Genomic DNA, 26,254 nt, shown 5'->3' with positions numbered 1-26,254 from the left:
CTTCATAGTCCCGCACGCAAGACTACAAATGCGTCCGCTTCAGGAGTGCTTAGCACGTCAGTGGAATCAGGCTCAAGGACAATTAAAAGACCTAGAGTTGGTGACCGGTCGCGCATACAACTCTCTGCATTGGTGGAATCCACAAAACCTTTGCAGGGGCCGACCGTTCCAAGAGCCTGTACCACAGATAATACTGACAACGGACGCATCTCTCCAGGGATGGGGAGCTCATGTACTCCACTACACAGTGCAGGGACTATGGACAATACAGCAAAGGAAGATGCACATCAACCTTCTGGAACTGATGGCAATCTTCATGGCGATGAAAGCATTCAAGGTACATTTGTGCAACAAAGTGGTGTTGATCCGGACGGACAACATGACTGCCATGTACTACATACAGAAGCAGGGAGGTACACACTCTCCGCAGTTGTCTCATCTGCCTCAGAGCATGTGGAAGTGGGCCATTCAGAGAAACATCTTCCTCATGGCAGAACACCTCCCAGGCAAGGACAATCAGATGGCGGACTTGCTCAGCATGCACAGCCACCAAATGCACGAGTGGGAGATGCATCCATCCGTACTCCGCCCGTACTTCCAGCAGTGGGGTCATCCAGAGATAGACCTCTTCGCCACAAAGGAGAACGCAAAATGCCAAAGCTTTGCCGCCAGGTTCCCACACCCACAGCCGCAGGGAAATGCGATATGGATGAACTGGTCAGGCAACGCAGAACCATGGCGACATTCAGCATCCAGATCTGCAACAGCTCAACCTGGCGATCTGGCTCCTGAGGTCCTAGAATTTGGCTACCTCAACCTGCCTCCTGAGACTGTATGGATATCATAAAGGAGGCAAGGAGGCCCACTACTAGAGCATGCTATGCAGCCAAATGGAAGCGCTTCATCATTTATTGTGCCAATAATGACATTAATCCGCTAGATGCATCCACTCAAAACATCATCTATTATCTATTACATCTATACAAATGCAATCTGGCCTACGCTTCCATACGTATACATTTATCCGCAATAGCAGCTTATCTCCAAAACAGACACCATCTCTCACTTTTCAGAGTACCCGCCATCAAAGCTTTTCTGGAAGGACTCAAACAAGTTATTCCTCCCAGACACCCACCAGCACCTGTATGGAACCTAAACGTGGTCCTTACCAGACTGATGGGTCCACCCTTTGAGCCTCTCCACTCATGCGAGATACAATTCTTAACGTGGAAAGTGGCTTTTCTAATAGCAATTACATCGCTACGGAGAGTTGGTGAACTTCAAGCACTAACTATCCAAGAGCCATTCATACAGATTCACTCCAACAGGGTTGTGCTGCGCACTAACCCTAAGTTTCTGCGTAAGGTGGTTTCACAGTTCCATATAAATCAAACTATAGAACTGCCAGTGTTCTTCCAGAATCCAGATTCAGTGGCAGAAAGAATGCTCCACACACTAGATGTCAAAAGAGCTCTCATGTACTACATTGATGGGACAAAAGATTTCAGGAAAACAAAACAACTGTTTGTTGCCTTCTCACCACAACACAAAGGCAACCCCATTTCAAAAGCAGGTATAGCCAGGTGGATCGTTAAGTGCATACAAATTTGCTATCAAAAGGCTAAGCGCACATTAACGATTCCCCCAAGAGCCCATTCAACACGAAAGTTAGGGGCCTCCATGGCTTTCCTGGGTAACATTCCTTTAGAGAAAATCTGTAGAGCAGCCACATGGTCTACCATACACACATTTACTAAACACTACTGCGTAGATGTGCACTCCAAACAGCAGGCAGCTGTAGGACAGGCTGTTCTAAAAACACTTTTTCAGACTGCTGCAGCTCGCACAGGCAGCCGCCGCTAATGGAGGGACTGCTATGTATTCTATGCACAGATATGAATTCAGCAGCCCACATGCCTCGAACCGAATATGCTACTTACCAGTATGCATCTGTTCTTGGCATGTAGGGCTGCTGACATTCATATCGCCCGCCCTCCTCCCCGGCGCCTGTAGCGGCTGCAGCACTCAGAATTACTCTTAGCATGGTCATCACTTACAGTACTACACTCCATCTCTGCCACAATGGCGAAAAACAATCTGGGGATGGAGAGGATGCCCATACGCACTGTAGTCCAGGGGAGGAGCCACCTATCTCGTGATACTTCGAAGACTCTTCCAGGACAACAATGTGCAATCATCTGGATCCAACACTAGGTGGCGATCTATGCACAGATATGAATGTCAGCAGCCCTACATGCCAAGAACAGATGCATACTGGTAAGTAGCATATTCGTTAACAAACAAAAATATACAAACATTTGAGATGTTAATTTTAATGAGAAGATTGGTGTTTTTTTTTAAAATAATTTGGTCTTCATTGTATTTGTCAAAGCAATATGCTAGTCTATCACATGACTGCTTTCATTCTTCCTAAAGCATACTCTTTCTTTGTCCGTGCACACCAGTGCATTGGATGAAGCCACCCGTTCTCCATATTACATTCTGTTTGTCTTACTTGTGCTGCTCCAAATATTAATCATAGGATACCAATGTAAATCTTAATGTCCAATTTCAAATTCCTTCACGTTTACAGAGCAATTGAAAATGTTAAATTTTACATTTTTATGTATATACTTTAATTGTATTAATGTTATTATTTTTTTCTAAACTCTCGCCAATCCCCTGAGTAGGCTTCGCGGACCCCAAGGGTTTGTGGAACACAGGTTAGGAATGGCTGGTTGCGAGGATTTGAGTTATATCTGAACCACATTTTTCCTGCTTCTTTACCATATTCACATTTTAGATTTTATTAGGTACCATGCATTTTCTGGCTTAAACTCCTCTTAAAGCAGACAACTCCCCTTGTTGAATCCGTCAGTGTCAGATTGTTGAATCAAATTTTATTTTTTGTTGGCATTTTAAGTTACCTTGAGGAAGCATCGACCGAAGCCGCTTTTGTAGAAATATAATAATAAGTAGACACACACACTCTGCCAATGTACAGACAATGTTAAAATTCGGTTTTGTACAGGAAATATCTACTGACAAGCATGGACCACTTATCAAAAATGTTATTGTAATTTATTCCTAAACGTAACTTGGATGTTGTATATTGAGGATGCCCCTACTTTTATCTTTTTGTCAAGATAATTGTTGACATGCAAAGATAAATCTTAATTGATATAATAGTGGTTGTATTTTCTATCTGTAACGGTTCGTTATGTTGGTTGAGGTAATTACACTTTAATCAGTCACTTTTTGATTTTCTATACTGTATGTCTGTTTTAAAGCTGTGTATTTATATGAAATAAATTGTGAAGACATGACTGCTTGTTCCCAGCGGTTTCACTGTTCCAAAAATGTTTCTCCTAATGAAGATAGCAGGTAATTATGACAAAATAGAAAATTGTTCTTCCTGTCTTTTCTAATAAATACCTAGCTGCCAGTTGCTTTAAGCACAATGCTTTCTTATGCCTTCTTATTGACTTAAAGGCTACTCGATAATTAATGTGGAATAGTCTTAAAAAAATATATATACAATAATTCCACGAGTTCCCAAGACCTCTTTTTCTTGATCCTTTGATATACGTACAAGGAGCATCAAGCCACATGAAAATGTCCTCCTTTTATCACCTGTATCCCTGTGGCAGTCTGTAAGCACTTCACAATGTGTTTAGGAGGCAGAGGGAAGACGCATGAGAGCAGTACATACAAACGTAAAAGCTCATTGAGAGCACTTTTGGGAGACATGTAACATGGGCTCTCAAACCCAGGGGATACACCAGAGGTAGATTTGGATTTACAGTAGAGTGAACGGGTGGATGAAGGTGTGGCATAGGGATTAGGAAATGAACATTCAGTGTTTAGGCTACATTGCGGAATCAAACATTGTAAGGGGGAAGGAGGATTATCAAATACTGTAGGCATTGAGGTAATATAAATTTTATGGTCATGTTGTGTTCCCTAGCGAGTACCCCACCGACTCCATGTACGAGTTAAAAGTGCATGTAACTTCCCTCCTGTGCCAGCTATGAAGACGCAAATACATTTGCGTCCAACGTTAACTTGTCCTCTTTCAGACCCACCATGAATGGGTTCGATGGTCCGTTCCTAAGTATGCTATGCCAACGTCTTTTTGAAGTGTATTCCTACGTTTTTCAGCCTGGCTGAAAGTAGGCCCTGAATCTCTGCCACCGAGCCTCTTTTCTGGCTTCTGACTGCGAGGGCCCCTGCCCAAGCAGCCCCCGTACCCGTGAACTCTGACTTACTTCTAACGCGGCCCTCCGTGCTCAGCTCAGCCTGCTGCCTGCCAAGATTGACTATAACCTTCGAGTTATCTGTTTTCCTCCCCGAAGATACATTCCAGCCTGCTAGTTTCAGTAAACATCCTTCCTCAGCTACAGGGCTAAAGGGCCGACCTGTCTTTATGCAAGTAATTCATAGCCTCTGTTGCCATGCTTCCATGGAAGGCCCCATGCCCCCACGCTTCTCATACAGACACTCAGGCGCTTATACACGCACTCACAGCAAGTATAGAATAGCTTCTGCTCTAGAGACCTTTCTGCCCAGATAGCTTAGTTCCTAAACATCAGATATCAGATATGATAGAAGCACAAGTTGATCTGACATGCCAGACTTCTGTCTCTTTCCGTCAGTGTAAATGTCAAGTCCCCTGCACCCCGTCTATCACACGTCATGCAGCTGCGCGCGCATCCAAGCTTCCGATTTCTGCTGACATTGCAACATTCTGTTAGCACCACCCCTTGGTGCCACCCATTTGCGTCACCTATCAGTGACGTTTCTAGCACACACTCCTAGTTTACGCCTAGTTTACGCCTCTTGATGATGTACTAGTACCACGTGTATACTGTTATCTTGTTTTCTCTCAGCTGTTACGCCTCTTACATTGAACATTATGATGTAAATCAAGTATATAAGCTATGTATTGTCAATAAACGGGAGCGCGCTTATCTATCCCTTCTGACACCCTGTGTGGTGGTCAGAACATGATATCCTGATTCCTTTATGAGGAATAAAACCCTTAGAAACTCTTACACCACGGACTCTGTTTTCCTTCATTCTGATTGAGTTATCATTAATTAAGTACTTACCTGCATAGAAATTAAGAGAGTAAATTAATTATTTACATCAGCATATGGATATCCTGTGACAATCATTGTTACCTTATTGGGTATTATGGATATTTGTAATTAAGGAAGGGGGTGGGTTCCAATCCCCATCAGTTTGTTTGTGTATGTGACATTGGTTGGGGGTGTGAGATTTTGTTTGATTTTCTGTTTGTGGATCTGGATGGATATGTATACTGCTCCGAGATACATGTAAAAGCGTTCAGAAAAGTATATTTTTAATAGGAAATGTACTTGGAGAGAGAGAAAGCTGCTACTGCATTGGTTGAGTTCACTCGATTTAATGTACAATCTCATTCTGACCTTTATATTCATTTTCTTAAATAGATCATGAAAGCTTCTCTGTTTGCTGAAGAAGATGATGCAGATGTCGTTTTTCACCAGCACTTCACTGCATTTCCTTCAAGGACTGATGTTGTTCAAGAGGTCACCACCCCTAGACTTTCTATTTCGCAATCACAAGTAAAACTTCGGCCATCAGGTAACTGGAAATTAGTGAGGACATATTATTATGTATGCTAAATACAGACTCCTTTATATAAGTTTTTCTGGGTAAGGCAACATTACGGGTTGCGTGGTACACAATGCACCTTTTATATTGCCAAATAAGCTTCGTTCAGAGCCATTCATTAGAAACTGTTCCAATTACTTTCATACTTCATGCATTTACAGTATCTTTAACATCGTAACATTAGAAATATTCACTCAGTCTGGAACATCATGAGCAATTTTGTAAACAATATAACTTTGATAGTCCCCCTTTACAGCACTTCCATTAAGAGTGTAACCATTTTATGTCAGTGGACTACATGTCATCACTTTCTCAGTCTTTTAATTGTGGGGAAACGTCAGACTTTTTTTTTTTTTTTAGATTTGTTGAACGTTTTTATTTTTCCCAAAGGGAAAGTACTCTTGCCCTATTTGTGTGAATCTGTGTTCCCTGAAAGAGGAGCAAAAGGGGTGGCTTGGATGCCCTTGGGTCTAACCCTATCTCCATTAGTGCAGGTAATAGCTTAAAAAAAAAGAAGGCGTCTTGAAATACTTAAAAGCAAGTCACATAGAATACAGATGAGGCTTTAAGACTAGTGTCAAGGATTTCTGTCTTGGTGAGCGACCTAGTCAATAGGGTCGATAAAATCAAACGATAGTAGTAGTAGTAGTAGTACTGAGAGACTGGATTCTACATGCCTTCAGTGAGTAGCTGTTTCTGGTATCTGATAGAGATTTATAGCTGCAGATCCTGGACCTTAGAATTATCCCCAATTGTCAGACTAGAATAGGAAATTTTTTATGAGCGGTACTCCTGCGTGCTGGTAGGTGGCGTCAATCGGCTCCGTGTGGCGTAATCCGCGCTGGCCTATATAGGCGCCACTCCAGCTCTCTGAAATTCGTTTTTTTCTTTCTGTGCCAGTCAGTGCTGATCCAGAGAGAACTACCCTGACCTTTTTCGACTTTTTATCAACGTTTTTTGAGATTATTCTATTGGTGTGGCACTTTTGTCCACTAGAGAAGGCTGGGGCCAAGCCCTGGGCCAACTGTCACCAACAGATGTTGGTCACGGACCCGCATCTTGTCTGCCTCTAGTGTCTTGAGCACGACCAAGATGCTAAGACCGGCTTCATCTGCGGCACCGTGCACACCACAGCCTTGAGGGATCAGTCTCTCAAGCTCATTGCTGCTCGATGTCGATCCTGGTCGATAGGAAGGTCTCATGATCAGTTGTAGTGCCATAGATCTTCGTCAAAGTCGTCCCACAAGAAAAAGCAGAGCAAGAAGTTTAAGAGGTCTTGGACTTAACCCCATCTGTTGAAGTCATCTGATGAGAGGGTGTCATCATTCAAGGCCGAGCTCCGCTGTGTAGCTTGTTCCGGCTCCATGCTTTTCAGTTTTCGGGAGTTAGAGCGACCCCCACCCAACTCTATAAATTTTATGAGGTCATGCACCTCATTTTTGGTATCATGTCCTCGCTGGTGCGTCTTCAGACCTGCAGGTTTGGTAGGGGCTCCTACTGATTCCACACTGGTGGAGTCCATCCCTGGCCCCAGTCAGCCTTGTTATCTTGACAGGTAGTTCAGCCAGGAGTTCCCCTTCTCAGACTTTTCTCTCATTTAATAAAACTTTTACGGTCATCCTTCCCAGGGCCTGGTCAAAGCCCTGAACAAGGACTCCTGTGAACAGAACAATTGCCCGCCGCTGTCGCCCTGCACAGGGACTCCTGTGAACAGGACGATTGCCAGCTGCCATTTTCAGCTGCAGGGTACCTAGTTGCCTCACGGTGTGGCGCTGCGGCCAGGGTGACTGACTCCGGAATCTGGGGATCATGGTTCGATCCTTGGGGCCGGAGGCAGATTAGCCCAGCACCATGTGACTCTGGGCAATAGCTTTCTTAATCTTCCTGACGGCCCCCAGCGCCTAGAGACCCTAACGGGTGATGGTTTGCGCTTTACAAATGTGGATTATTATTGTTGTTGTCGTCGTTGTCGTCGTCGTCGTCGTTGTCGTCGTCATTCACCCCTGGAGAGCTTGGTAGTCCAAGCCTCCACCTAGCATGACAATCCTAGGGCATTCCCTAGCACCCCACCAGATAGAAAATCCAAGAGGCGGGACATCGTAGGTAAGGCAAGAACATGTTTTCTTCCACCATCCTAGCACTACGGTCCGTGAACACCGCTTTCCTTTTGGGCCATTACTCCCATGAAGTTTGGGATCGGTAGTGCAGGTGCTGGATAGGGTCCCAGAGGGCACCTGCCTAATATTTATTTATTTTATTTAATACATTTGTAAGGCGCAACAGCTACCCTGAGGGTTTCCCGGCGCCTTGGATCTGCGAGCGTTAACTGAAATATTGTAAGTGCTACTGATTAAAAAGCCAAGCTTTGACTCCCTTCCGGAATTGGAGGTAGCTTGCTTCCAATAGTCTAATAGTCTCGCAAGCTATAGCAGACGGTAGACATACAGCAAAGTTCATGATGCAGAGTGAGCTGGATACAATTGATTCACTAGGCAGACCTGTGTCTTTGTCGGTGCCTTATGGCACCACACTTGGGTGAGGTCGACTGGCTTTTCAGGGGATGTCCAAGCTTTGCTTATTGACATACCCTTTGATGTCTTCCATCTCTTTGGAGACAAGGTGGACTCCGCACTGGAGCGTTTCAAGGATAGCGGAGTTTTCCATGGCCCCCCTCCAACCCCAGTCCACCTTTCGCTCCTTTTGTGGCCACGGAAGGTGCTTCCAGGTACATCTTTACCCGTTCAGCCACCACTGCATGCATGATTCCCAGCCTCTGGGTGGCCGAGGATGCGGACCCCACCGATTCCATGGGTCGGGACAGTCGAACCCCCATGCTCTCCCAGCCTGTGGCTGTTGGGAGACACAGCAAAGTTCATAATCAGATGTGGACTGGATACCACCGACTCGCTGGGCAGAGTGATTTCATTGACAGTGGCCTTGCGGCGCCATGCCTGACTGAGGACAACTGACTTTTTGTAGAATGTCCAAGCATCGCTTATAAATACGCCCTTTGATGGCTCCTGTCTCTTTGTAAACAAGGCAGATTCAGCGTTGTTGCGCTTTACGGACAGTAGGGCTACTGCCAGTTCCTGGAGCCTTTACATGGCCTTTCCTGGCCTCGGAAGGGGCTTCCAGCCGTGTCTACAAGCACCTAGCCACTGCGTGGCCGTGTGACGCTGTACCCATAGATCTCATGGGTCAAGGAGGTTGGGCAGTCTTTCCCATCCCCTCGGTAGCCGCAAAATATTTTTTTGTGTGCCCTCCAACCATCATGGGCACACAGTGGGAGGCAGTATACACCATCTAATTCACCCCTGGAGGTCTAAAACACCAGACCTCTGGGTTCTGCAGATAATCCAAAGGGGCTATTCCCTCCCCTTTGTGACTACTCCTCCACCCATGTCACCCACTTGCGACAAGCTGACAGATCATCTCTTCAGGCTTCTAAAAATAGATTCACCCATTTGCTATGGCAAGTCAGATTTAATACTGTCAAGGTATTTTTAGGACCTTCTAGTCCCTTCTAGTGAGTTGAAAAGGAACAGGTATTCTGTTAATTCAGAAAGTAAATGATCAATTAAGATGTCTTTAAATCTTGTTTTTATATTGACACATTTTCTGTCTGTTAAAGGACAGAGGTCAAATGTCGGTTTCTGTTTTTTAGTAATTACAACATGGCAGCCAGAAACCCCAGTTGGTAGGACAAATCAGTAGCTTGGTGCAGTTCTCTGCAGATAGATCTCCTCCAGGGAAAATATCGGACATTTCATTTGTTGTATTGTCCTTCGCCCTGCAAAATCTTGCTCTAGGCACAGCTAAAGGTTACCTTTTTAGTTTTTTCGGCCTTTTTGCGGTTGCTGGATTCGCCCTCTTAGTGTAGGTCTCCAGTTGTTAAGCGCTTTTGGAAAGGTTTACAACATTTTTATCCTCCATCTTTCTTCGTTATGGCACAGTGCAACCTTAACTTGGTCCTCACATTTCTGATGTCCGTTTCATTTGAGCTGCTTCACAGCTGTTTCTTGCGACTTTTCACAAAAATGTATTTTTGCCATCAGATCAGCATGCCGTAAGTGAGCTTCAAGCTCTTTGTCAACCCACTGCACACAACCTTTTTTTCCAGACAAACTGGTTCTGTGGAACCTGGCATCCTTCCTGCCTAAAGTTGTGATGCCATTCCACTTTGGTCAAAACATCACACTGACAGCGTTCTTTGCACCAGCTCACCCATCTAGGGAGTAGGAGAGGCTCCTCATGTACGCCAAGGGACAACTGAGCTTCTACAATGGATCGTACCAAACCAGGTGGATGATCAGCTCTTTGGGGGGGAACAAGTCCATGGAAGTGATTAATCTGCTGCTGGATCGTGCTCTGCATTAAGGTCTGCTACACATTGGCCAAAGAGCTGCCCCTGGGAGGACTCCCTGCTCATTCTACCAAGTCCAAAGTTACTAGCATGCTGAATCACTTCCCAAGACATTTGTCAGGCCTCTGCGCAGTGTCCCTCCATACATTTATTGTCAGGGTCACAGAGGGCTGGCTATTTTGCTTGTAGAACTTTCTAATTTGAGACCATTCACAGACCCACCTCCATATAGGTACCGCTTTGGTATCAGTCAAAAGGTGTGGAATCTTTTGTAATGCTATTTCTGATAATGACTCTTTCTAGCTGCAGAGTCCTATCCCATTCTTCCACCCTCTATCCCAATCCCAATTCTAAGAATCTGCACTTTTGTCACACTAATCTGCTGACAAGGCTCTGTCTGGCAGTGTCGACAATCTCAAAAGCAGCAGGTGTCAGCATGTGGGAGTGGTGAATATATGGCTCGCTCATAATTTCCGGACCGAAACAGCTTGACTGCATCACCAATCAGCCCGCAGAAGTACTGCTAAACAAGTTTCCAGATACAGTCTGATGCCTGGGGAATATTCAAAAGTTGAGGACACTGCAACTAGATACTCTGCCAAAAACAGCATAACCAAAGGTAAGTAACTTGTTCCTTCAGGTGGCTACTCCTCTGCATACAAATCTGCTTTGTGCTACCTAAAAGTCACTTGAAAGATTGAGAGCTCATACCTCTTGAGCCAAGACTGCCACTACTCCTCTAGCATTTTTAGTGCCTGTCCTTGATATCTCTCAGGTTACTATGAGTGAATTGGTGCACATGTTCATTAAGTACTGTTTCCCTGGTGGGTATTTTGCCTGTTTAGTCCTTCTACTTTTTATTTAACCAGTTCCACAGACTCCACCCCTTGGTGGTACTGTTTTAGTATCTCTTCACAAGTTGAGTTCTACAGTTAGAAGTATTCATCAGAACACATTTATCTACCTTTGGTTATGCCCTTTCTGATGGATACTGGAACTGCAAATTCCTCATTGATCTTCCCATCTCCTAGTTTTGTGGAAGGGTCTTTTTTTACATCTAAAAGGGTTCCAACTAGAGAGCTGCACATTGGTCATACCAATTTACTATGGGGCCCTGTGTCTGAGGGCAAAGACCAGCTTTCAAAAGCATCCAAAGCCAGCGACTTTGGGTAGCAGTTGTGACCACACATCAATATTGTAGCAGAACTCCACTACCTCCTAGTGTGACGGAGAAATGCTTTTAAGTTTCTGGATACAGTCTGACGCATGAGGGAATATTCACAAAGTGAAGAACCTGCAGTTGGAGTATCCTCTAAAGAGTTTTGTCAAACTTAACTAACTTGTTCTTTTGTTGCCTCTGGTAAATTGTGCATTTGCTAGACTCAATAGATGTCCTTAACACAGCACAGAACACCAGAAAGTCTTGGAGCAGGCTTTGAATTACAAAGTGAACCCTAATGCCTTTCCTACCACACTGCTAGGCAGGGAACAGCAGAATTGTGATGCATTTTGCAAGAGGGTGTTCTATTGTGCCAGATTATCATTGTGGTCTCTGAATGCTATTTACCTGTTAGGTGGATGCCCCATGGAATATGGTGAGCAAGAACTTGCTAGCTTTCCTTGAGGTGTTTAAAAATGTGTGTTCACTAATGGAAAGCTAAAACTGAGAAACCACATTGGAGGAAACCATACCAAAGAAAACCAATTTTAAGGTGAAACAATTTTAAGGATATACAAAAAAGGAAAGGCAATTTTAAGGAAAAATCCAAAATTGCATTAAACTTGGTTGGAGTTGGAGACTTCTGTGGTGTTTTTGATTTCAGGTTTGTGTAATGTTTAGGATGATGTGGGGATTTTAGTGACCAGGAGTAAATGGAGTTCGGGCATAGAAAGGGTTTTTTTAAGGTTTAGAGATGGGTGGGTATAGGGGTGGTGAGGGTTTTTTAGGGTTCACGGATGGTTGGTGTCTAGGTGTGTGAGATGTTTTGAAGTTTCAGGGATGGAGGGAGTGTAAAGGTGTTGAGGGGTTTGAGGATTCATTGATGGGCGGAGTTTATGGCTTTTTAAAGTTAAAGATATTTTATGGCTTGGTGATGGGTAGTTTAGTATGATGTGTAGTTCTTTTGTGTCATGGATGGCTGGCATTTAAAGGCAGTGAGTGTTTAGAATTCAGGGATGGGTGGGAGTGTACTAAGATGTTTTAAGGGCTATGGGATGGTTTGGGTTTAGGCATAGAAAGGGATTTGTAGGGTTCAGGAATGGGTGGAGTTGGGGTTAGTGAGTGTATGGTTCAAGGATAGTGGATATTTGGGGTCAAAAGGGCATTTAGGCTGCAGAGATGAGTGTAGTTCAGGTGTGGTGAGGGTGTTTAGGGGTTGTGAGGGATCAGCGGTGGATGGCGTTTACAGGTGGTGAGTGCTCAGCAAATTAAAAGCATCTGAAGTAATTGACAGTGTAAAAAATATAAATATGCAATAATGTCTTGTGAAGTAAAGCTCTGAAATATCTCCAACGCAGTTTCTGAAAGTAAGGCTGCAACCATTGCATTTACACTTCAAAAATAAGCCTTCAAAAGCCAATTTCGACTAAAGACATTCTATGAATTGGTTTCTACGGAAAGGTAAATGCCATTGATTTTGAAAATCTCTTTTAAACAGATTAGATTAAATGGTTTCTCGGTAATGGTATTCCCTGAAATCATTTTTCTATGAAATCACATACAACAGTTTAAAAATCCATTTATCCAGACCGTCCATGACCGACCAAATGCAGCCAAATTATTTTATGGACACCACAGATTTTGTGGGAACTAGTGTGTTGATTCTGCTAGGCCTGATGCATATCTCTGGGGATGTGCAAGCATCCCTTAAGGAAATTCCTTTTGATAGCTCCAAACTATTTAGAGGCAAGACAGATTCAGCTTTCAAGTGGGTCACAGTGGGATGTGCTAAGGCCATTCTGCCACTTTGATCAATATCGGAATTTTGTGTTTCCCACGGGGCCTAGCTTTACCACATGCGGCAGCCATCTCAGCCTATGCAGCAGGCCAGTGAGATGTTTTGAAACCAGAGTGTGAGGAGGAGGGGGGGAGGGGGGGGGGGGGGGTGACATAGTGTTTAATGAGGAATATTTATTTAAGGTTTTATAATGCGCATGGCTGCCTCTGCAACGAGGCGTCCCAGCGCAGCCAGAAACCAGAACAAGACAGGGAGACACAGCGAGCGACAAATATCAAATAGTGGTGAACAGCCAAGTTTTTAAGGATTTCCGAAATGTCAGAAGGTTAGGGATGGCTCGGATGCTTGCTGGAAGAGATTTCCACAGTTTGGCCGCCAAGAGAGCAAACGAGCGACCCCCTGCCCTCGCTTTATTAACTCGAGGGACACAGACCAGACCTTGATTAGCCGAGTGCAGAGCACGTCTAGGCAGATATGGCTTCAGTAGACCTAATAACCCAATAGGGGCTTGGAGCCGCAGAATTTTGTGCGCAGTACATAGCACCTTAAACTGAATGCGGGCTTCGATTGGCAGCCAGTGAAGCTTCAAGAGCACCGGGCCACTGAGTGAGATCTTGGGAGTGCCACTAACATGTGTGCTGCCGCGTTCTGGACCCCCTGCAGGCGCTTGATGCTAGCTTTATTGGCACCTAGATATAAGGCATTGCCGTAGTCAAGCCTCGCAAGAATGGAAGCCTGCAGGATGGTCTGGCGTACTCTGGGAGGGATGAAGCCAAGCAAGGGCCTCAATACCCTCAAAAGCCCAAAGCAGACTGCGGTTACAGCTCTTGTTTGCTTATTGATTGTTATGTTATGTTATGTTAATATTTTATTAAGCGCAAACAGCTGCCCCAGCAACGAGGCGTCCCGGCGCTGGACCATAACAGAAACCTGAAGGGAGGAGGAGGAGGAAGAGGAACTACAGAAAAATTAAGTTAGGGAGAACAAAAATGTTTTAATCGCCTTGCGGAAGGCCAACAAGTTGGTCAAGGAGCGAATGTGGGGAGGCAGAGAATTCCAGAGCTTCGCCCTTAAAACTCTGAAAGAACGGCCACCCATTCTGCTTAGCCTAGTACGAGGGACTACCACCAAGTGTTGTCCTAAGGAGCGTAGGGCATGCTGGGGTGTGTAAGGCACTAGGAGTGGGCGTAGGAGCCCGGGACAGTCAGATCTAAGAATTTTAAAAGCAGTGGTGAGAGCCTTGAATTGAACACGGGCTTCAATACGTAGCCAGTGTAGCTTCTGGATGGTATTTCTGGCAGAGCATCTGCGAGGGAGGCCTACGACAGCCCTGGCTGCAGAGTTTTGTATTCGTTGCAGCCAAGCCATCTCTGCTTTGTTGATGCCTAGGAAAAGAACATTGGCATAATCCAGTCGAGCCAGAATGATAGATTGAACTATCAGTTGGCGCGTACTGGGGTCGAAAAAGCCAAGTATCGGGTGAAGGCTCCTCAGCAGGCCCACACAAGTAGCAGCCACTTTCTTGGTGTGTGTCTGGAAATTGAGGGAGGAGTCCACCGAGACACCTAGATTTTTCACCACATTTTTGGGGGAACGGATGGGGCCGAGTAAGGACAGCCACCAGTGCTCACTCCAGTAACAGGGATTTTCACCCAGGAGCAGCACCTCTGTTTTTCCAGCGTTCAGCTGTAGGCAGTTGTGACATCCAACGCGCGACTGCCTCTAAGCCATTCTTAAATTTCGCAGCTGAGATCGAGGGGCCTTCAGATAGAGAAATGACTAGCTGCGTGTCGCGGGCGTACGACACCAGCGTGAGGTCCCATTCTTTTGCTACTTCAGCGAGAGGCTGGACGTAGAGATTAAAAAGGGAAGGGCTAAGCGCCGACCCCTGCGGGACTCCTTGCTCTATGGGGTGAGACTGACAGATAAATGGGGGGGCTGAGACCCGAAAGGATCTATCCTTCAGGAAAGAGCGAAACCACTCAAGAGCTAGGTCACTGATCCCTATGGCCTCGAGACGTTTTAGCAAAAGGGGGTGGGAGACCGTATCAAAGGCCGCGCTGAGGTCAAGTAAAATCAATCCAGTAAAATCAGCGCAGTACTTTGACCGGCGTCCAGGATGTTCCGGAGGTGTTCAATAGTGGTCAGCAAGGCGGACTCGGTACTGAATCCTGGCCTGAAACCGTTCTGAGAGGGGTCCAGGATTTGATATTGTGCCATATAATTGGACAGTACTTTGTTCACGTGGGCTTCTGCTAGTTTCGAAACCCATGGAAGCAGCGAAATAGGTCTAAAATTTTCTGGCTTTGAGGGGTCTAGTGTGGGCTTTTTCGGGGAGACCCTTGCCTGCTTCCAGCATGTGGGAACCACCGCAGAGGAGAAGGAGAGGTTGAGTAGGGTGGCCAGGGGGGGAGGAAGAAATCAAGAGATTCTAGAAATTTGGCAGGTCTCATAGGATCGGTAGGTGAGCCGGACTTAACCTTTGTGCATAGTTTGGCTAGATCGTCATGGGCTATACTGGGTATAAGAGGCAAACTGGGGTTGTCGGGCGAGAGTTTACGAGGTTTGGGGTTTTCCAGGAGGTCCTGTGGAAAAGTGATGTAGATTTTTCTCACTTTTTCTATAAAGAAGGTGGCGAGGTCGTCACATTGTTGTGAGGAGGTAATGCATGGGGCTGGATTTGAGCTGTTTTGAAGTTTTTGTACCAGCTTAAAGATGGTTTTGGAGGGGTTTGTGCTTAAGCTGATTTCTTCAGCATAAAAGGATGCACGGGTGGCCAATGGCGTTCAGCTCTTTTGCAGTCTTTCCGCAAGGTTTTTAGGTTCTCATTATACCATGGGTTAGAAGGGGTACTACGGGTTTTGGTCCACTTCGCTGGGATTAGGAAGTCAAGTCCTGTGTTGATCCACTCATGAAAGGCAGCATAGGCTGAATTTATGTCTCTGTTTTCAGGGTTAAGGTGGAAGTCGCCTAGATTGTTAGTGAGGTCATTAGATGACAATTTGTGCCAAGGCCTCTTATAGCAGGAGCTAGAAGTAATTTTCGTGAGCGGGTCTCTGACCCTCAAGGAGAAACTAATAAGGGAATGGTCGGTCCAGCCCATGGGTTTGGGGGGGGTCAGCCGTGGCCTCAGAGGTTAGAGAAAACAGGGTCCAATAGGTGCCCGGCAGAGTGAGTGGGGGTGTGAATAAGCGGGTTTAGCTGAAGGGCAGTGAGGTCCGCCTGTAGGTTCTTGATGGTTGGATCAGATATAGAGTCGAAGTGGAGATTGAGGTCTCCCAGGATGGTGAAGTTGGGAGAGGATACCACTAGAGTGTGAGCTACATCTAGAAGTTCTTCAATGAACCTAGAGGTAGGGCCGGGGGGACGGTAGATATAGAGTCCAGAGAGGGTGAACTGAGGACTGGTGGAGATCTTAAACCGAGCGCTTTCGCAACCCCAGATAGCTTCCTTTATGAAGGAGCAGTTGTATGTCGTTCGATAAACGACAGCTATCCCACCACCCCTAGAGTCTCTATTGATGGTTTTCATAGAGAAGCCCTCGGGTAGCGAGAGGTTCTGGATACTAGTTTGTTCGTCATGGAGCCAGGTTTCGCATAGAAACATAATATCTGGGCATTCCTCAGTTATAAGGGTGAACACTTCAGCGTGGTGTTTCACAAGGGATCTGACATTGAGTTGGAGGACAGTGAGGGAGGAGTATTTATGCGCAGTAATTTTTTGTCTTGCTAGACCAGGTGTGGGTGTCGAGAATCGGCAGGACTTGCAGTACAGACCGGTTTGTCCTAGACAGCCTTCCAGCTTGTCGCATCTTGCGTCGGGGTTGTGTGCGAGGAGAGACTCCCTGTCATACTGTATTGTGTGACGAACGAATTGTGCAGGGGGACTGGCGAGAGGCGATTGGTCTGGCGATAACGGGCGCAGACGGGCTTGCTTTAGGCGCGCCTTCGGCGCGCAAACGGCGCTCCCGCTGCGCTTCCGTCCGAGGCACATTATGTAAGTGGTTGCCAAGGGGGAGGTCAGGGGGCGTGGCCTGAAAGGGGCGTGTCCTAAGTCCTCGCGCTGGGAGCGTCAGAGGCAAGGTTTGGTTATCGTCCAGCCGGCAGCGTTAGGATCCGCTACCTGTGCTGAGTGAGTTGCTGGGAGCATGGTGAATAGTGCTTTTAAAAGCTAGCACACAGAAAAATAGTGACAGTTTTACAATTTTTACAATAAAGATCGCTTTAGGCTCTCCCGGCTTCCGCCTCAGGAGTGTGGTCAGTGGGCTGTCAGGCGCTTGTGATCAGCGCTTTATAGTCGACGCGGGTGGGCGTGGCCTGAAAGGGGCGTGGCCTAAGTCCTCGCGCTGGGAGCGTCAGAGGCAAGGTTTGGTTATCGTCCAGTCGGCAGCGTTAGGATCCGCTACCTGTGCTGAGTGAGTTGCTGGGAGCGTGGTGAATAGTGCTTTTAAAAGCTAGCACACAGAAAAATAGTGACAGTTTTACAATTTTTAAAATAAAGATCGCTTTAGGCTCTCCCGGCTACCGCCTCAGGAGTGTGGTCAGTGGGCTGTCAGGTGCTTGTGATCAGCGCTTTATAGTCGACGCGGGTGGGCGTGGCCTGAAAGAGGCGTGGCCTAAGTCCTCGCGCTGGGAGCGTCAGAGGCAAGGTTTGGTTATCGTCAAGCCGGCAGCGTTAGGATCCGCTACCTGTGCTGAGTGAGTCATGTGTCGAACCAAACACCCAGGTTCTTTACCGTCTCCCTCGGCAACGGCGCGGGTTTCAGATGATCAGGCCACCATTTCTCTGACCAGAGTCCCTGGTCCTTCCCATACAATAGAATCTCGGACTTACTGGCGTTTAATTGAAGGCAATTAGCCTTCATCCAGTCCGAGATAATCGATAAATCCTCCTTAAAATTCTCCTGATTGATACAGCATTTTTTTGGAGAAAGCGATCACCAGCTGGGTGTCTGCATACAACACCAGTGACAACCCCTGCCTCTGGCCACCTCCGCCAAGGGTCCCACATACAGGTTAAATAGAAGTGGGTTCAAGATGGAACCTTGAGGAACCCCCCGGCCCAGGGCATGCTCCTGAGAATGGAACGGCGGCACGGATACTTGGAACGACCGCCCAGCCCGGAAGGACCGGATCTATTCCAGGGCAACATCCCTAATGCAGACCATCCAGAGACGTTGAATCTCATGAGACACCGTATCTAATGCGGCACTTAGATCCAATAGGACTAAGGCCGCAGAATCACCTACATCCAACCTACTACGGATGGATTCCGTGACCGCCAAAAGAGCTGATTACGTGCTGTGGCGGGGGCGAAACCCATGTTGGGATGGGTCAAAGATATTATGCTCATCAATGTAGTTAGATAAGATGGAATTTACATGTGCCTCCACCACTTTCGCCATGAACGGGAGCTGAGATACGGGGCAATAATTGCCTGGGTCGTCCGGGTCATGTGATGGCTTTTCTAACAATGGAATAATCTTCCACGCCATTGGGACGGTGGCTGATTTCAGTGAGAGGTTAACCAGTTCTAAAGCCACAGGGGAGATGAGAGATTGAAGCTGGCGAAAGTGACTCGCTGCCTAAGGGTCAGCCGGCGAACCCGACTTGATCTTAGCACTTAAGATCTCAAACTCCTCCGGCGACAGCAATGGCAGGAATAACAAGCCTTTATTCATCCCATTGTCTGGCCCTACTAGCACAGCGTTTTCAATGTGGGTGTTCCCTGTAGATAGGCCCTGATAAATCAACTCCACTTTTTCCACAAAGTGGAGTGCTAAAGCCTCGCAATGATGATTTGACGCTACAGGGGAAATACTGGTTAAACCTGCACTCTTCATATTTTTAAGCAATTTAAAAATAGTTTTAGTGGGATTGGAGCTTGTCAAGATTTTATCAGCGACAAACTCCGCCCGTGTTTTGCGGATAAGCTTGTGATAATCTTTAACTGCCCCACGATATACAGCTTTGGCCGATGGCTCATAGGAGCGACGCCAGGCACGTTCAGCAGCTTGCACCCTTTCTTTGCCTACGTTAGAAGGTCTGTGAACCAAGGATTAGATGGCCCATGACCCTTACCTCCCTGCTTTGCTGGAATACAGCTGTCCAGACCAGTTATCAGCCAGTCCTGAAAGCACGCATGCGCCTCCTCGATATCTGTGGGAAGCTGAGGTCTAAGTTCTGCTAACCGCATGGCAAGCACCTCCCGGTCTAGCTTATGCCATGGGCGTTTTGCCACCACAGCAGGACGAACCACATCGACTACTCCGCCACAGTAGAGAGAATGGGATTACTGAATGGTCAGTCCACATCAGCGGGACCGGGGAGAGGATTTTTAAGCAGCCAAGATTGGAGAAAATGGAATCGAGCAGATGGTCCACCAACATGGTTTGACTTCCTTATCCTTTTCACCTACTGCTATCAACCAACTCTGATACCTTGTTAGTCATGCGCTGCATATAGTGGGCAGAAAACATTTTCTCCTGCCCTGGGTTTGTGTCCTCACCCCATGCAAGTGGGTTCTGCAGGTTGTCTTGTTTATTATGCACTTACAGCTCTCCTTATTTATGGTCAGGCTTTAGCATAACATGCCTCTATCCTTACCAAAGAGTTTCCAGAGAGGAGGAGGAATGGGATGTACTCTTGTTTCTTCCATGTACTTAAGAAATTCTGTGGACTCAGTCCGAGATTTAGATGTTCGCTTTTTGAACACCTACATTCAGAAGGACTAATCCAATATGATGACTGGCTCATGTCCTTTCCTGGTGTTTGTGTTGTCATTGGACTTTGAAGATGCCTTCTTTCATTTAATTCTGCAGTTTCACAGGGGTTTCTTGTGCGTTGTTTTGGGGAAATAACACTTTAAGTACATTGTCCTGCCCTTTGATTTGATTGATTTTGATTTGATTGGGGGATTTATAGAGCGCACGAATGCCCACGGGCGTCTTGGAGCTAATGATCTGAGCTGCAGAAGTGAAAGAGCCTTGCGGCCCGCAATTCTGGACTAAGCTGAGAAAAGCCAAGTTTTCAGGTTTTTCCGAAAAGCCAACAGTGAGGGGCTGTTTTTTAATTCCATCGGTAGCTTGTTCCATGTTTTTGCTGTGTTTACTAGGAAGCTTCTTCCCCCCCAACGTAGTTGTTTAAATCTGGGGGTTATGAGAAGCTTAGCATTACTCAATCTTAGTGACCTGGATGGTTCGTATGGTTTTAGATTTCTCTTTAGGAAGTGAGAGCCCGATCCATGCAGTGTTTTGTAGGCCAGGCAAGCTGATTTAAGCTGGATAATTTTATCTATAGGGAGCCAGTGTAGACCTCATTTCTTGGGCCACCGGTTTGAACCTAGGAATGTTCAGTACCAGCCTTGCTGCTGCGTTCTGCATCCGCTGGAGTTTTGCTAATAGCTGTTTTTGTAACCATGCATAAAGTGCATTTCCATAATCTAATTTTGAGAGGACCAACAAGGTGACCAGGGTTTTGCTTGTGTCCGGAGGGATGTATGACAGCAGCTTCCTGATAAGTTTTAATGTGTACCATACAGGGGATGCGAGTTTGTTTATTTGTGCCTTAAAGGTGAGTTTCGAGTCGAATGTAACCCCCAGGTTCTTTACGTTGTCAACTGGCGATGGACATCTTCCGAGGCTGTCGGGCCACCAATTGCTACACCAGATGTTTAGTTCAGCCCCCAGAAACATCACCTCCGATTTGTCGCCATTAAGTTTTAAGCAGTTAGCCTGCATCCAATGACTGACCTGGCCCATGCAATGCCTAAATTTTTCCGCAGTCTTGGTAGTGTTATTTGAAATTGCCACCACTATTTGGGTGTCATCCGCGTAGGAGAGTGGGATGAACCCACAATTTCTAATGATGTTGGCTAAGGGGGCGTCAAAATATTAAACAGGGAGGGGCTCAGCGAGGAGCCCTGGGGTACCCCCCAAGGCAGACTGAAGGACCTTGAAGTGAATTCCCCGAGCTGAACCGAGAAAGATCTTTCTCCCAGAAAGGAGGCCAGCAAGGCACTTGCTGATGAATGTAGGCCTATTTCCTCCAGCCCGGTTAGGAGAATCACTATGGTATCACTTTGGTCCCTTGAGTATTTATTAAGGTGGTAGAGCTCCTCTTCGCAGTTCATGGGCACGCATGTTTGGGTACCTCAGCTACTGAATGTTGAACCAATCAATCAAGTAGCTTGCAAAGCACAATAACTCACCCATAAGGGTCTCAATTCGCTGGGGGGGGGGGGGGCACGATTGGAGGAGAAGAGGGGCACGATTGGAGGAGAAGAGGCTTCATCGTTTGGACCCCAAGACAGCCCTGAGTAGACTGTAGAGCATTGGGTAGTGGCAAGTTTTTCTGGCATTAAAATCATTCCAAAAACAAATATCGGGCAAAGCTGTCCTAGTCCGCACTGACAACATAACAGCAATATTCTACATACAAAAACAAGGCGGGACACTCCCTACAGCTCTCTCAATTAGCACAGAGCATATGGAGATGGGCTATTCCTCAAAAATTTCTCTCCTAGCCCAACACGTTCCAGGAGTCCAGAACAACATAGCAGAACTGTTAAGTCGTCAAACACAACATTCACGAGTGGTAACTTCATCCGCAGGTTCTCCAACCGTTTTTCCAAATGTGTGGGCAACCGGACATAGATCTCTACACCACACATCACAACACAAAATGCCCAAGCTTCGCCGTCTGATATCCACACCCATTGTTCAAAGACAATGCGATATGGATGAATTGGTCAAGCAAATTTGCATACACTTTTCCGCCTCTCCCACTGATTCCACTGGTGGTGCTCAAACTGCAGCAACACTCACTGACACTCATCCTAGTTGCTCCACCATGTGCCAGACAACCATGGTACACAACATTGCTGGAACTCAGTAGTCCCGCACCAAAAACTACACCTCTCCCCACGCCTCTTAACACAGCACCATGGAGAGATCAGACACCCGGATCCAGCACAGCTCAACCTAGTGATCTGGCTCCTGAAGTGTTGGAATTTGGTTACCTTAACCTTCCCCCTGACTGTGTGAACGTTATCAAAGAGGCTAGACGCCCCACCACTAGAACCTGCTGTGTAGCCAAGTGGAAAAGATTTGTGCTATGCTCTAACATCATCAATCCTTTAGCTGTGTCTATTCAACGTATCATATGTTACCTACTACATCTTCAAAGGTATAATCTAGCATACACATCTATTAGGTTACACCTCGCTGCCATAGCAGCCTACTTACAAAATAGACAAGACTTAACACGATTCAGTGTACCTGCCATCAAAGCATTTATTGAAGGTCTCAAAAGAATAATTCCTCTCAGGGTACCACCCTCACCTGTGTGGAATTTAAACATTGTTCTCACAAGACTAATGGGCCCTCCATGCGAACCTCTGCATAAATGCAAGTTACAATTTCTTACATGGAAAGTTGCTTTCCTTGGGGCCATTACTTCCCTTCGAAGAGTCAGTGACTTACAGGCACTAACTGTTCAAGAACCATTTTTATAACTTCATCATAACAGGGTGGTTCTCAAAACCAATCCAAAATTCCTCCCTAAGGTAATTTCTCCTTTTCATCTCAATCAGTCTGTGAAGTTGCCAGTATTCTTCTTGCAACCACAAACATTCGCAGAAAGAGCTCTTTTTACTCTAGACGTAAAAAGAGCACTCCTTTATTACATTGACAGAACAAAACCTTCTCTCAAAACAAAACTACTTTTCGTATCCTTCTCACCACCACATAAAGGCAATCCCATATCAAAGTCTGGTATTGCAAGGAGGATTGTCAAATGGATACAAATTTGCTATCACAAAGCAAAATGTACATTATCTGTTCCCCCTAAAGCCCACTCTACCCGAAAGATAGGGGCTTCAATGGCATTTTTAGGAAACATTCCCTTGGAAAACATCTGCAAAGCAGCTACATGGTCTACACCGCACACATTCACAAAGCAATATTGTGTAGATGTGCAAACAAAACAGCAAGCTTGAGTGGGCCAGGCTGTACTCAATACACTATTTCACACTACTGTAGCAGATACTGGTGGTTGCCGCTAAGGGATAGTACTGCTGTGCAATCTATGCACAGCAGTACTATACGTCTTATATCTTGGCCTGCCTGAATATCTCCTGCAACGGATGCAGGTGGTCCAGAACGCGGCAACATGTGCCATTTTTGGCCTGCATAGGCGAGTCAAAGTCTCTGGCCTGTTGCAGTCGCTTCATTGGCTGCCTGTCCGTCAGCGGATAGTTTTTAAAGCTCTAACCCTGGCTCACAAGGCCTTCTACGCCACGGGGCAAAATATCTTCAGAAGAGGCTAGTTTCTTATCGTCCTGCCCGATCTTTGAGGTCAGAGTCGAAGTTCCTTGCCATTGTTGCACGTGTGAGGAGGGCCCGTATTGGAGGTCGTTCATTTATGCTCTGTGCCCCTCAGCTTTGGAACACTCTGCCCCTGACTCTACGCAGCACCCCAAATCTGCTGGCTTTCAGGAAGGGCCTGAAAACCTGCTTTTTGCCTCCTAGTCTCTTTGTGTTCTGTTGACCCTGCTTTCTTTTAATCTGTTGTGTTGTGTTTGTCTTCCTAGGTTGTCAATAAAGCGCCGGGACACTCTTCTGAGCAGCCGAGCGCTATAAAAGACACAATATAACATAACATAACATATGCATAGTGTGTGATCTGCAGCTCATATGCCTCTAACGGAAAATGCTACTTACCAGTATGGATCTGTTCTTGGCATGTAGAGCTGCAGATTTACACACGCCCACCCACCTCCCCGGCTACCTTTAACTGTTCCAGTATTATCTTATTTAGATACAACATACATGGACATCTCTTTCTAAAAAACCTCCTATTTAAGTCTGTCGGTGCACTCTGTGTGCACTTATTTTTTATAAGTTAATTCTTTTTAATCTTTGTGCAGCTCCTTCCGAGTTTTTTGTCTGGAAACACTATTTTGATATTTTGTCACAAGGAACGGTGGAGGATTCCACCCTTGGTGGGTGTGTGCACTTGTACAATGACTAATAGTAGTCTTATCCAGTTCTTCTTTTTACATGCAACGGCGCCAGAAATTCAGAGCAGTAGATAGTCATCATAGGTCATACAGGAACAGTACTAATCTAAAACAAATAGAGAAACGTGATTTTACCATTATACAACCATGTAGTCTTCTTTAGAATGTATATATGTATCAATGAACTGAGAACATGCTTATACTTTTTTATGATTTATTATTGGTGAATTCTAATTGTGAATTATATGCTGTAGAGCTAGCCTAAGTTTCCTTTTCTGTTCCGTTTTATAGACCCCTGAGGAAGGGTCCATATGACCTGAAATGCATAGGGTATATGTGGAATTCATGACGCCGTATTGAAAAACTAATGATATATAAACAATTAGTCATTGTACAAGTGCACACACCCACCAAGGGTGGAATCCTCCACCCTTCCTTGTGACAATCTAACAAAACTCCCTCATTTCTCTGCTTGGCGAAAAAACAATCTGATGATGGAGTCGATGCCCATGCGCACTATTGTCCAAAGGAGGAGTCGCCTATCTCGTGACTTCCAAATACTTTTCCAATACAACAAGTGCAAACATCCGGGCCCAACACCAGATGGCGATCTATGTACAGTGTGTGGATCTGCAGCTCTACATGCCAAGGACAGATGCCTACTGGTAAGTAGCATTTTCCTTATCAAGGAAGCCCCAAGTCTGTGATAAAGACTACAAGGTGTCAAGAACGCTGCTGCTAGGATTCTTCTAAAAATTCTCAAACACCTGGTAGCTTCTCTAGCTTTAGCAGCCCTGCACTGGCTTCCAGTGCAGAAAATAATCCACTTTAAAACACGGTTCCTCACCCATCGGGCTATGATTCGGAGAGCTCCACTGCTCATACAGCGACTCCTCAATCCTTATACTCCCAGGAGCTCTCTGTGGTCTTGGAATCTAGGGTTGCTTACAGTCTCTAGGGCTAACTGTTTAAGGTGTGGGGATCACTTCGTCGCCCTCTGAATGAACCGATCCGAATCTAGTTTTAAGAAACTCCTAAAATCGTTTTGTTTTTTACGTCTTCTTTCGCTCACTTTTAGGGGCATCTAGCAAACTGACAGATGTTGTCTTCAGCGCTGGGAGGCCTGATTAGGTAGCTGCACACTATAAAAAAACGCCTGAATAGTACTGTACTGGCTTTCAAGGGTGTAATATTAGGATGCTCCGCCTATACCTGTCCTTTTTCCTCTTCCATTCTGGGTGGACCTTCTCCTGCAGAAGGAAGGACATGGTCTGCCTTCAAACTTCCAGCGTCACCACCTTCTTGTCTCCTGAGTGAGTTCTTTTCATCCACCTGCAGAGTTGGGGGACGTCCTCTTGTCACCTGTCGGTTAAGGCAGTTTAATCTGGACATTGGTCACTCTTTGTTACTGGTTGCACTGAGGAGGAAGTTTATCCTCTCAACACATGTTTGATTTGTGATTTACACTGCCCTTAATTAGGCCTGGGTGGTGAACTCTGCTCCATTCGCAAAGTTTGCGGAGTTTTCTGCACTCAGCGCTCCATGGAGCTTTCGGAGTGCAGAAAACTCCACTCAGTGTAGTAAACTCCGCTCCACGTAGTGCAGCTGAGTTTTTTTCCCTGCTTGTGAACGGTAAGTTGGCGAGCGCATAGTTGTCGCTCGGGTAGAATTCCTACCTGAGCGGTAGGAAGATCAGTGTGAACAGCAGTTCGTACTGCACTCTTCCACTTGCAGAACTCTGAGGAGCTTTTTTGTTACTTCACGGAGTTCCGTGTAGCGAAACTCCGCGAACTGCTCCCAGGCCTGCTCTTGAACCAGCAGGGCTTTGCTGTAGATGCTGTTCAGGGTTGCTTCTTGCCCTTTTGGCTTTTATTTTTTTCCTGACAGCAATTATTTTTCATGCCTCCTGTTATTCATTTTTGCACAGGTTTACAAATTCGTTTGACCATTAGCTGTTTGTCATCCCACATTGGTACCTTATCTGATGCCCACTGTTTGAGCCCTTGCAAATTGGACCAATTAGGCTGCTTACTATGAAAAGTTTTTTCTGATCACCATTTGTGAGAAAGTGGCTCTATATATAATGGATCAGAATAAGGTACAGTGTGTATAGAGTCCACAAACCCCGGAGGTATAACAGAGGTTAAAGTCAGGGCTGACCTTACTCTCAAAAGTGCTAGCTTGGTCGAGCAGTAAGGCAGTACCTGAGGACAGTGTAAATCATTTGTTGTACACACTCAGTCAACAAAAGGTTTCA

The 26,254-nt window shown here is 45.9% G+C and overlaps 1 protein-coding gene across 2 annotated transcripts in view; it reads left to right on the top strand.

Annotated features, from left to right (window-relative positions):
- Positions 1-26,254, top strand: part of NUP98 (nucleoporin 98 and 96 precursor) — a 944,939-nt gene that overhangs the window by 566,809 nt on the left and 351,876 nt on the right. For both annotated transcript variants that reach the window (XM_086933760.1, XM_086933759.1), the window contains exon 22: positions 5,475-5,628. In XM_086933760.1, coding sequence (XP_086789886.1) covers positions 5,475-5,628 — 154 coding nt within the window. The remainder of the gene's footprint in view (positions 1-5,474; positions 5,629-26,254) is intronic.

Source organism: Lissotriton vulgaris, chromosome 8, assembly GCF_964263255.1.
Source record: "Lissotriton vulgaris chromosome 8, aLisVul1.2, whole genome shotgun sequence".
NCBI lineage: Eukaryota > Metazoa > Chordata > Amphibia > Caudata > Salamandridae > Lissotriton > Lissotriton vulgaris.
Note: the sequence above shows the minus strand (reverse complement) of the source record. Positions and strands in the feature narration are given on the sequence as shown.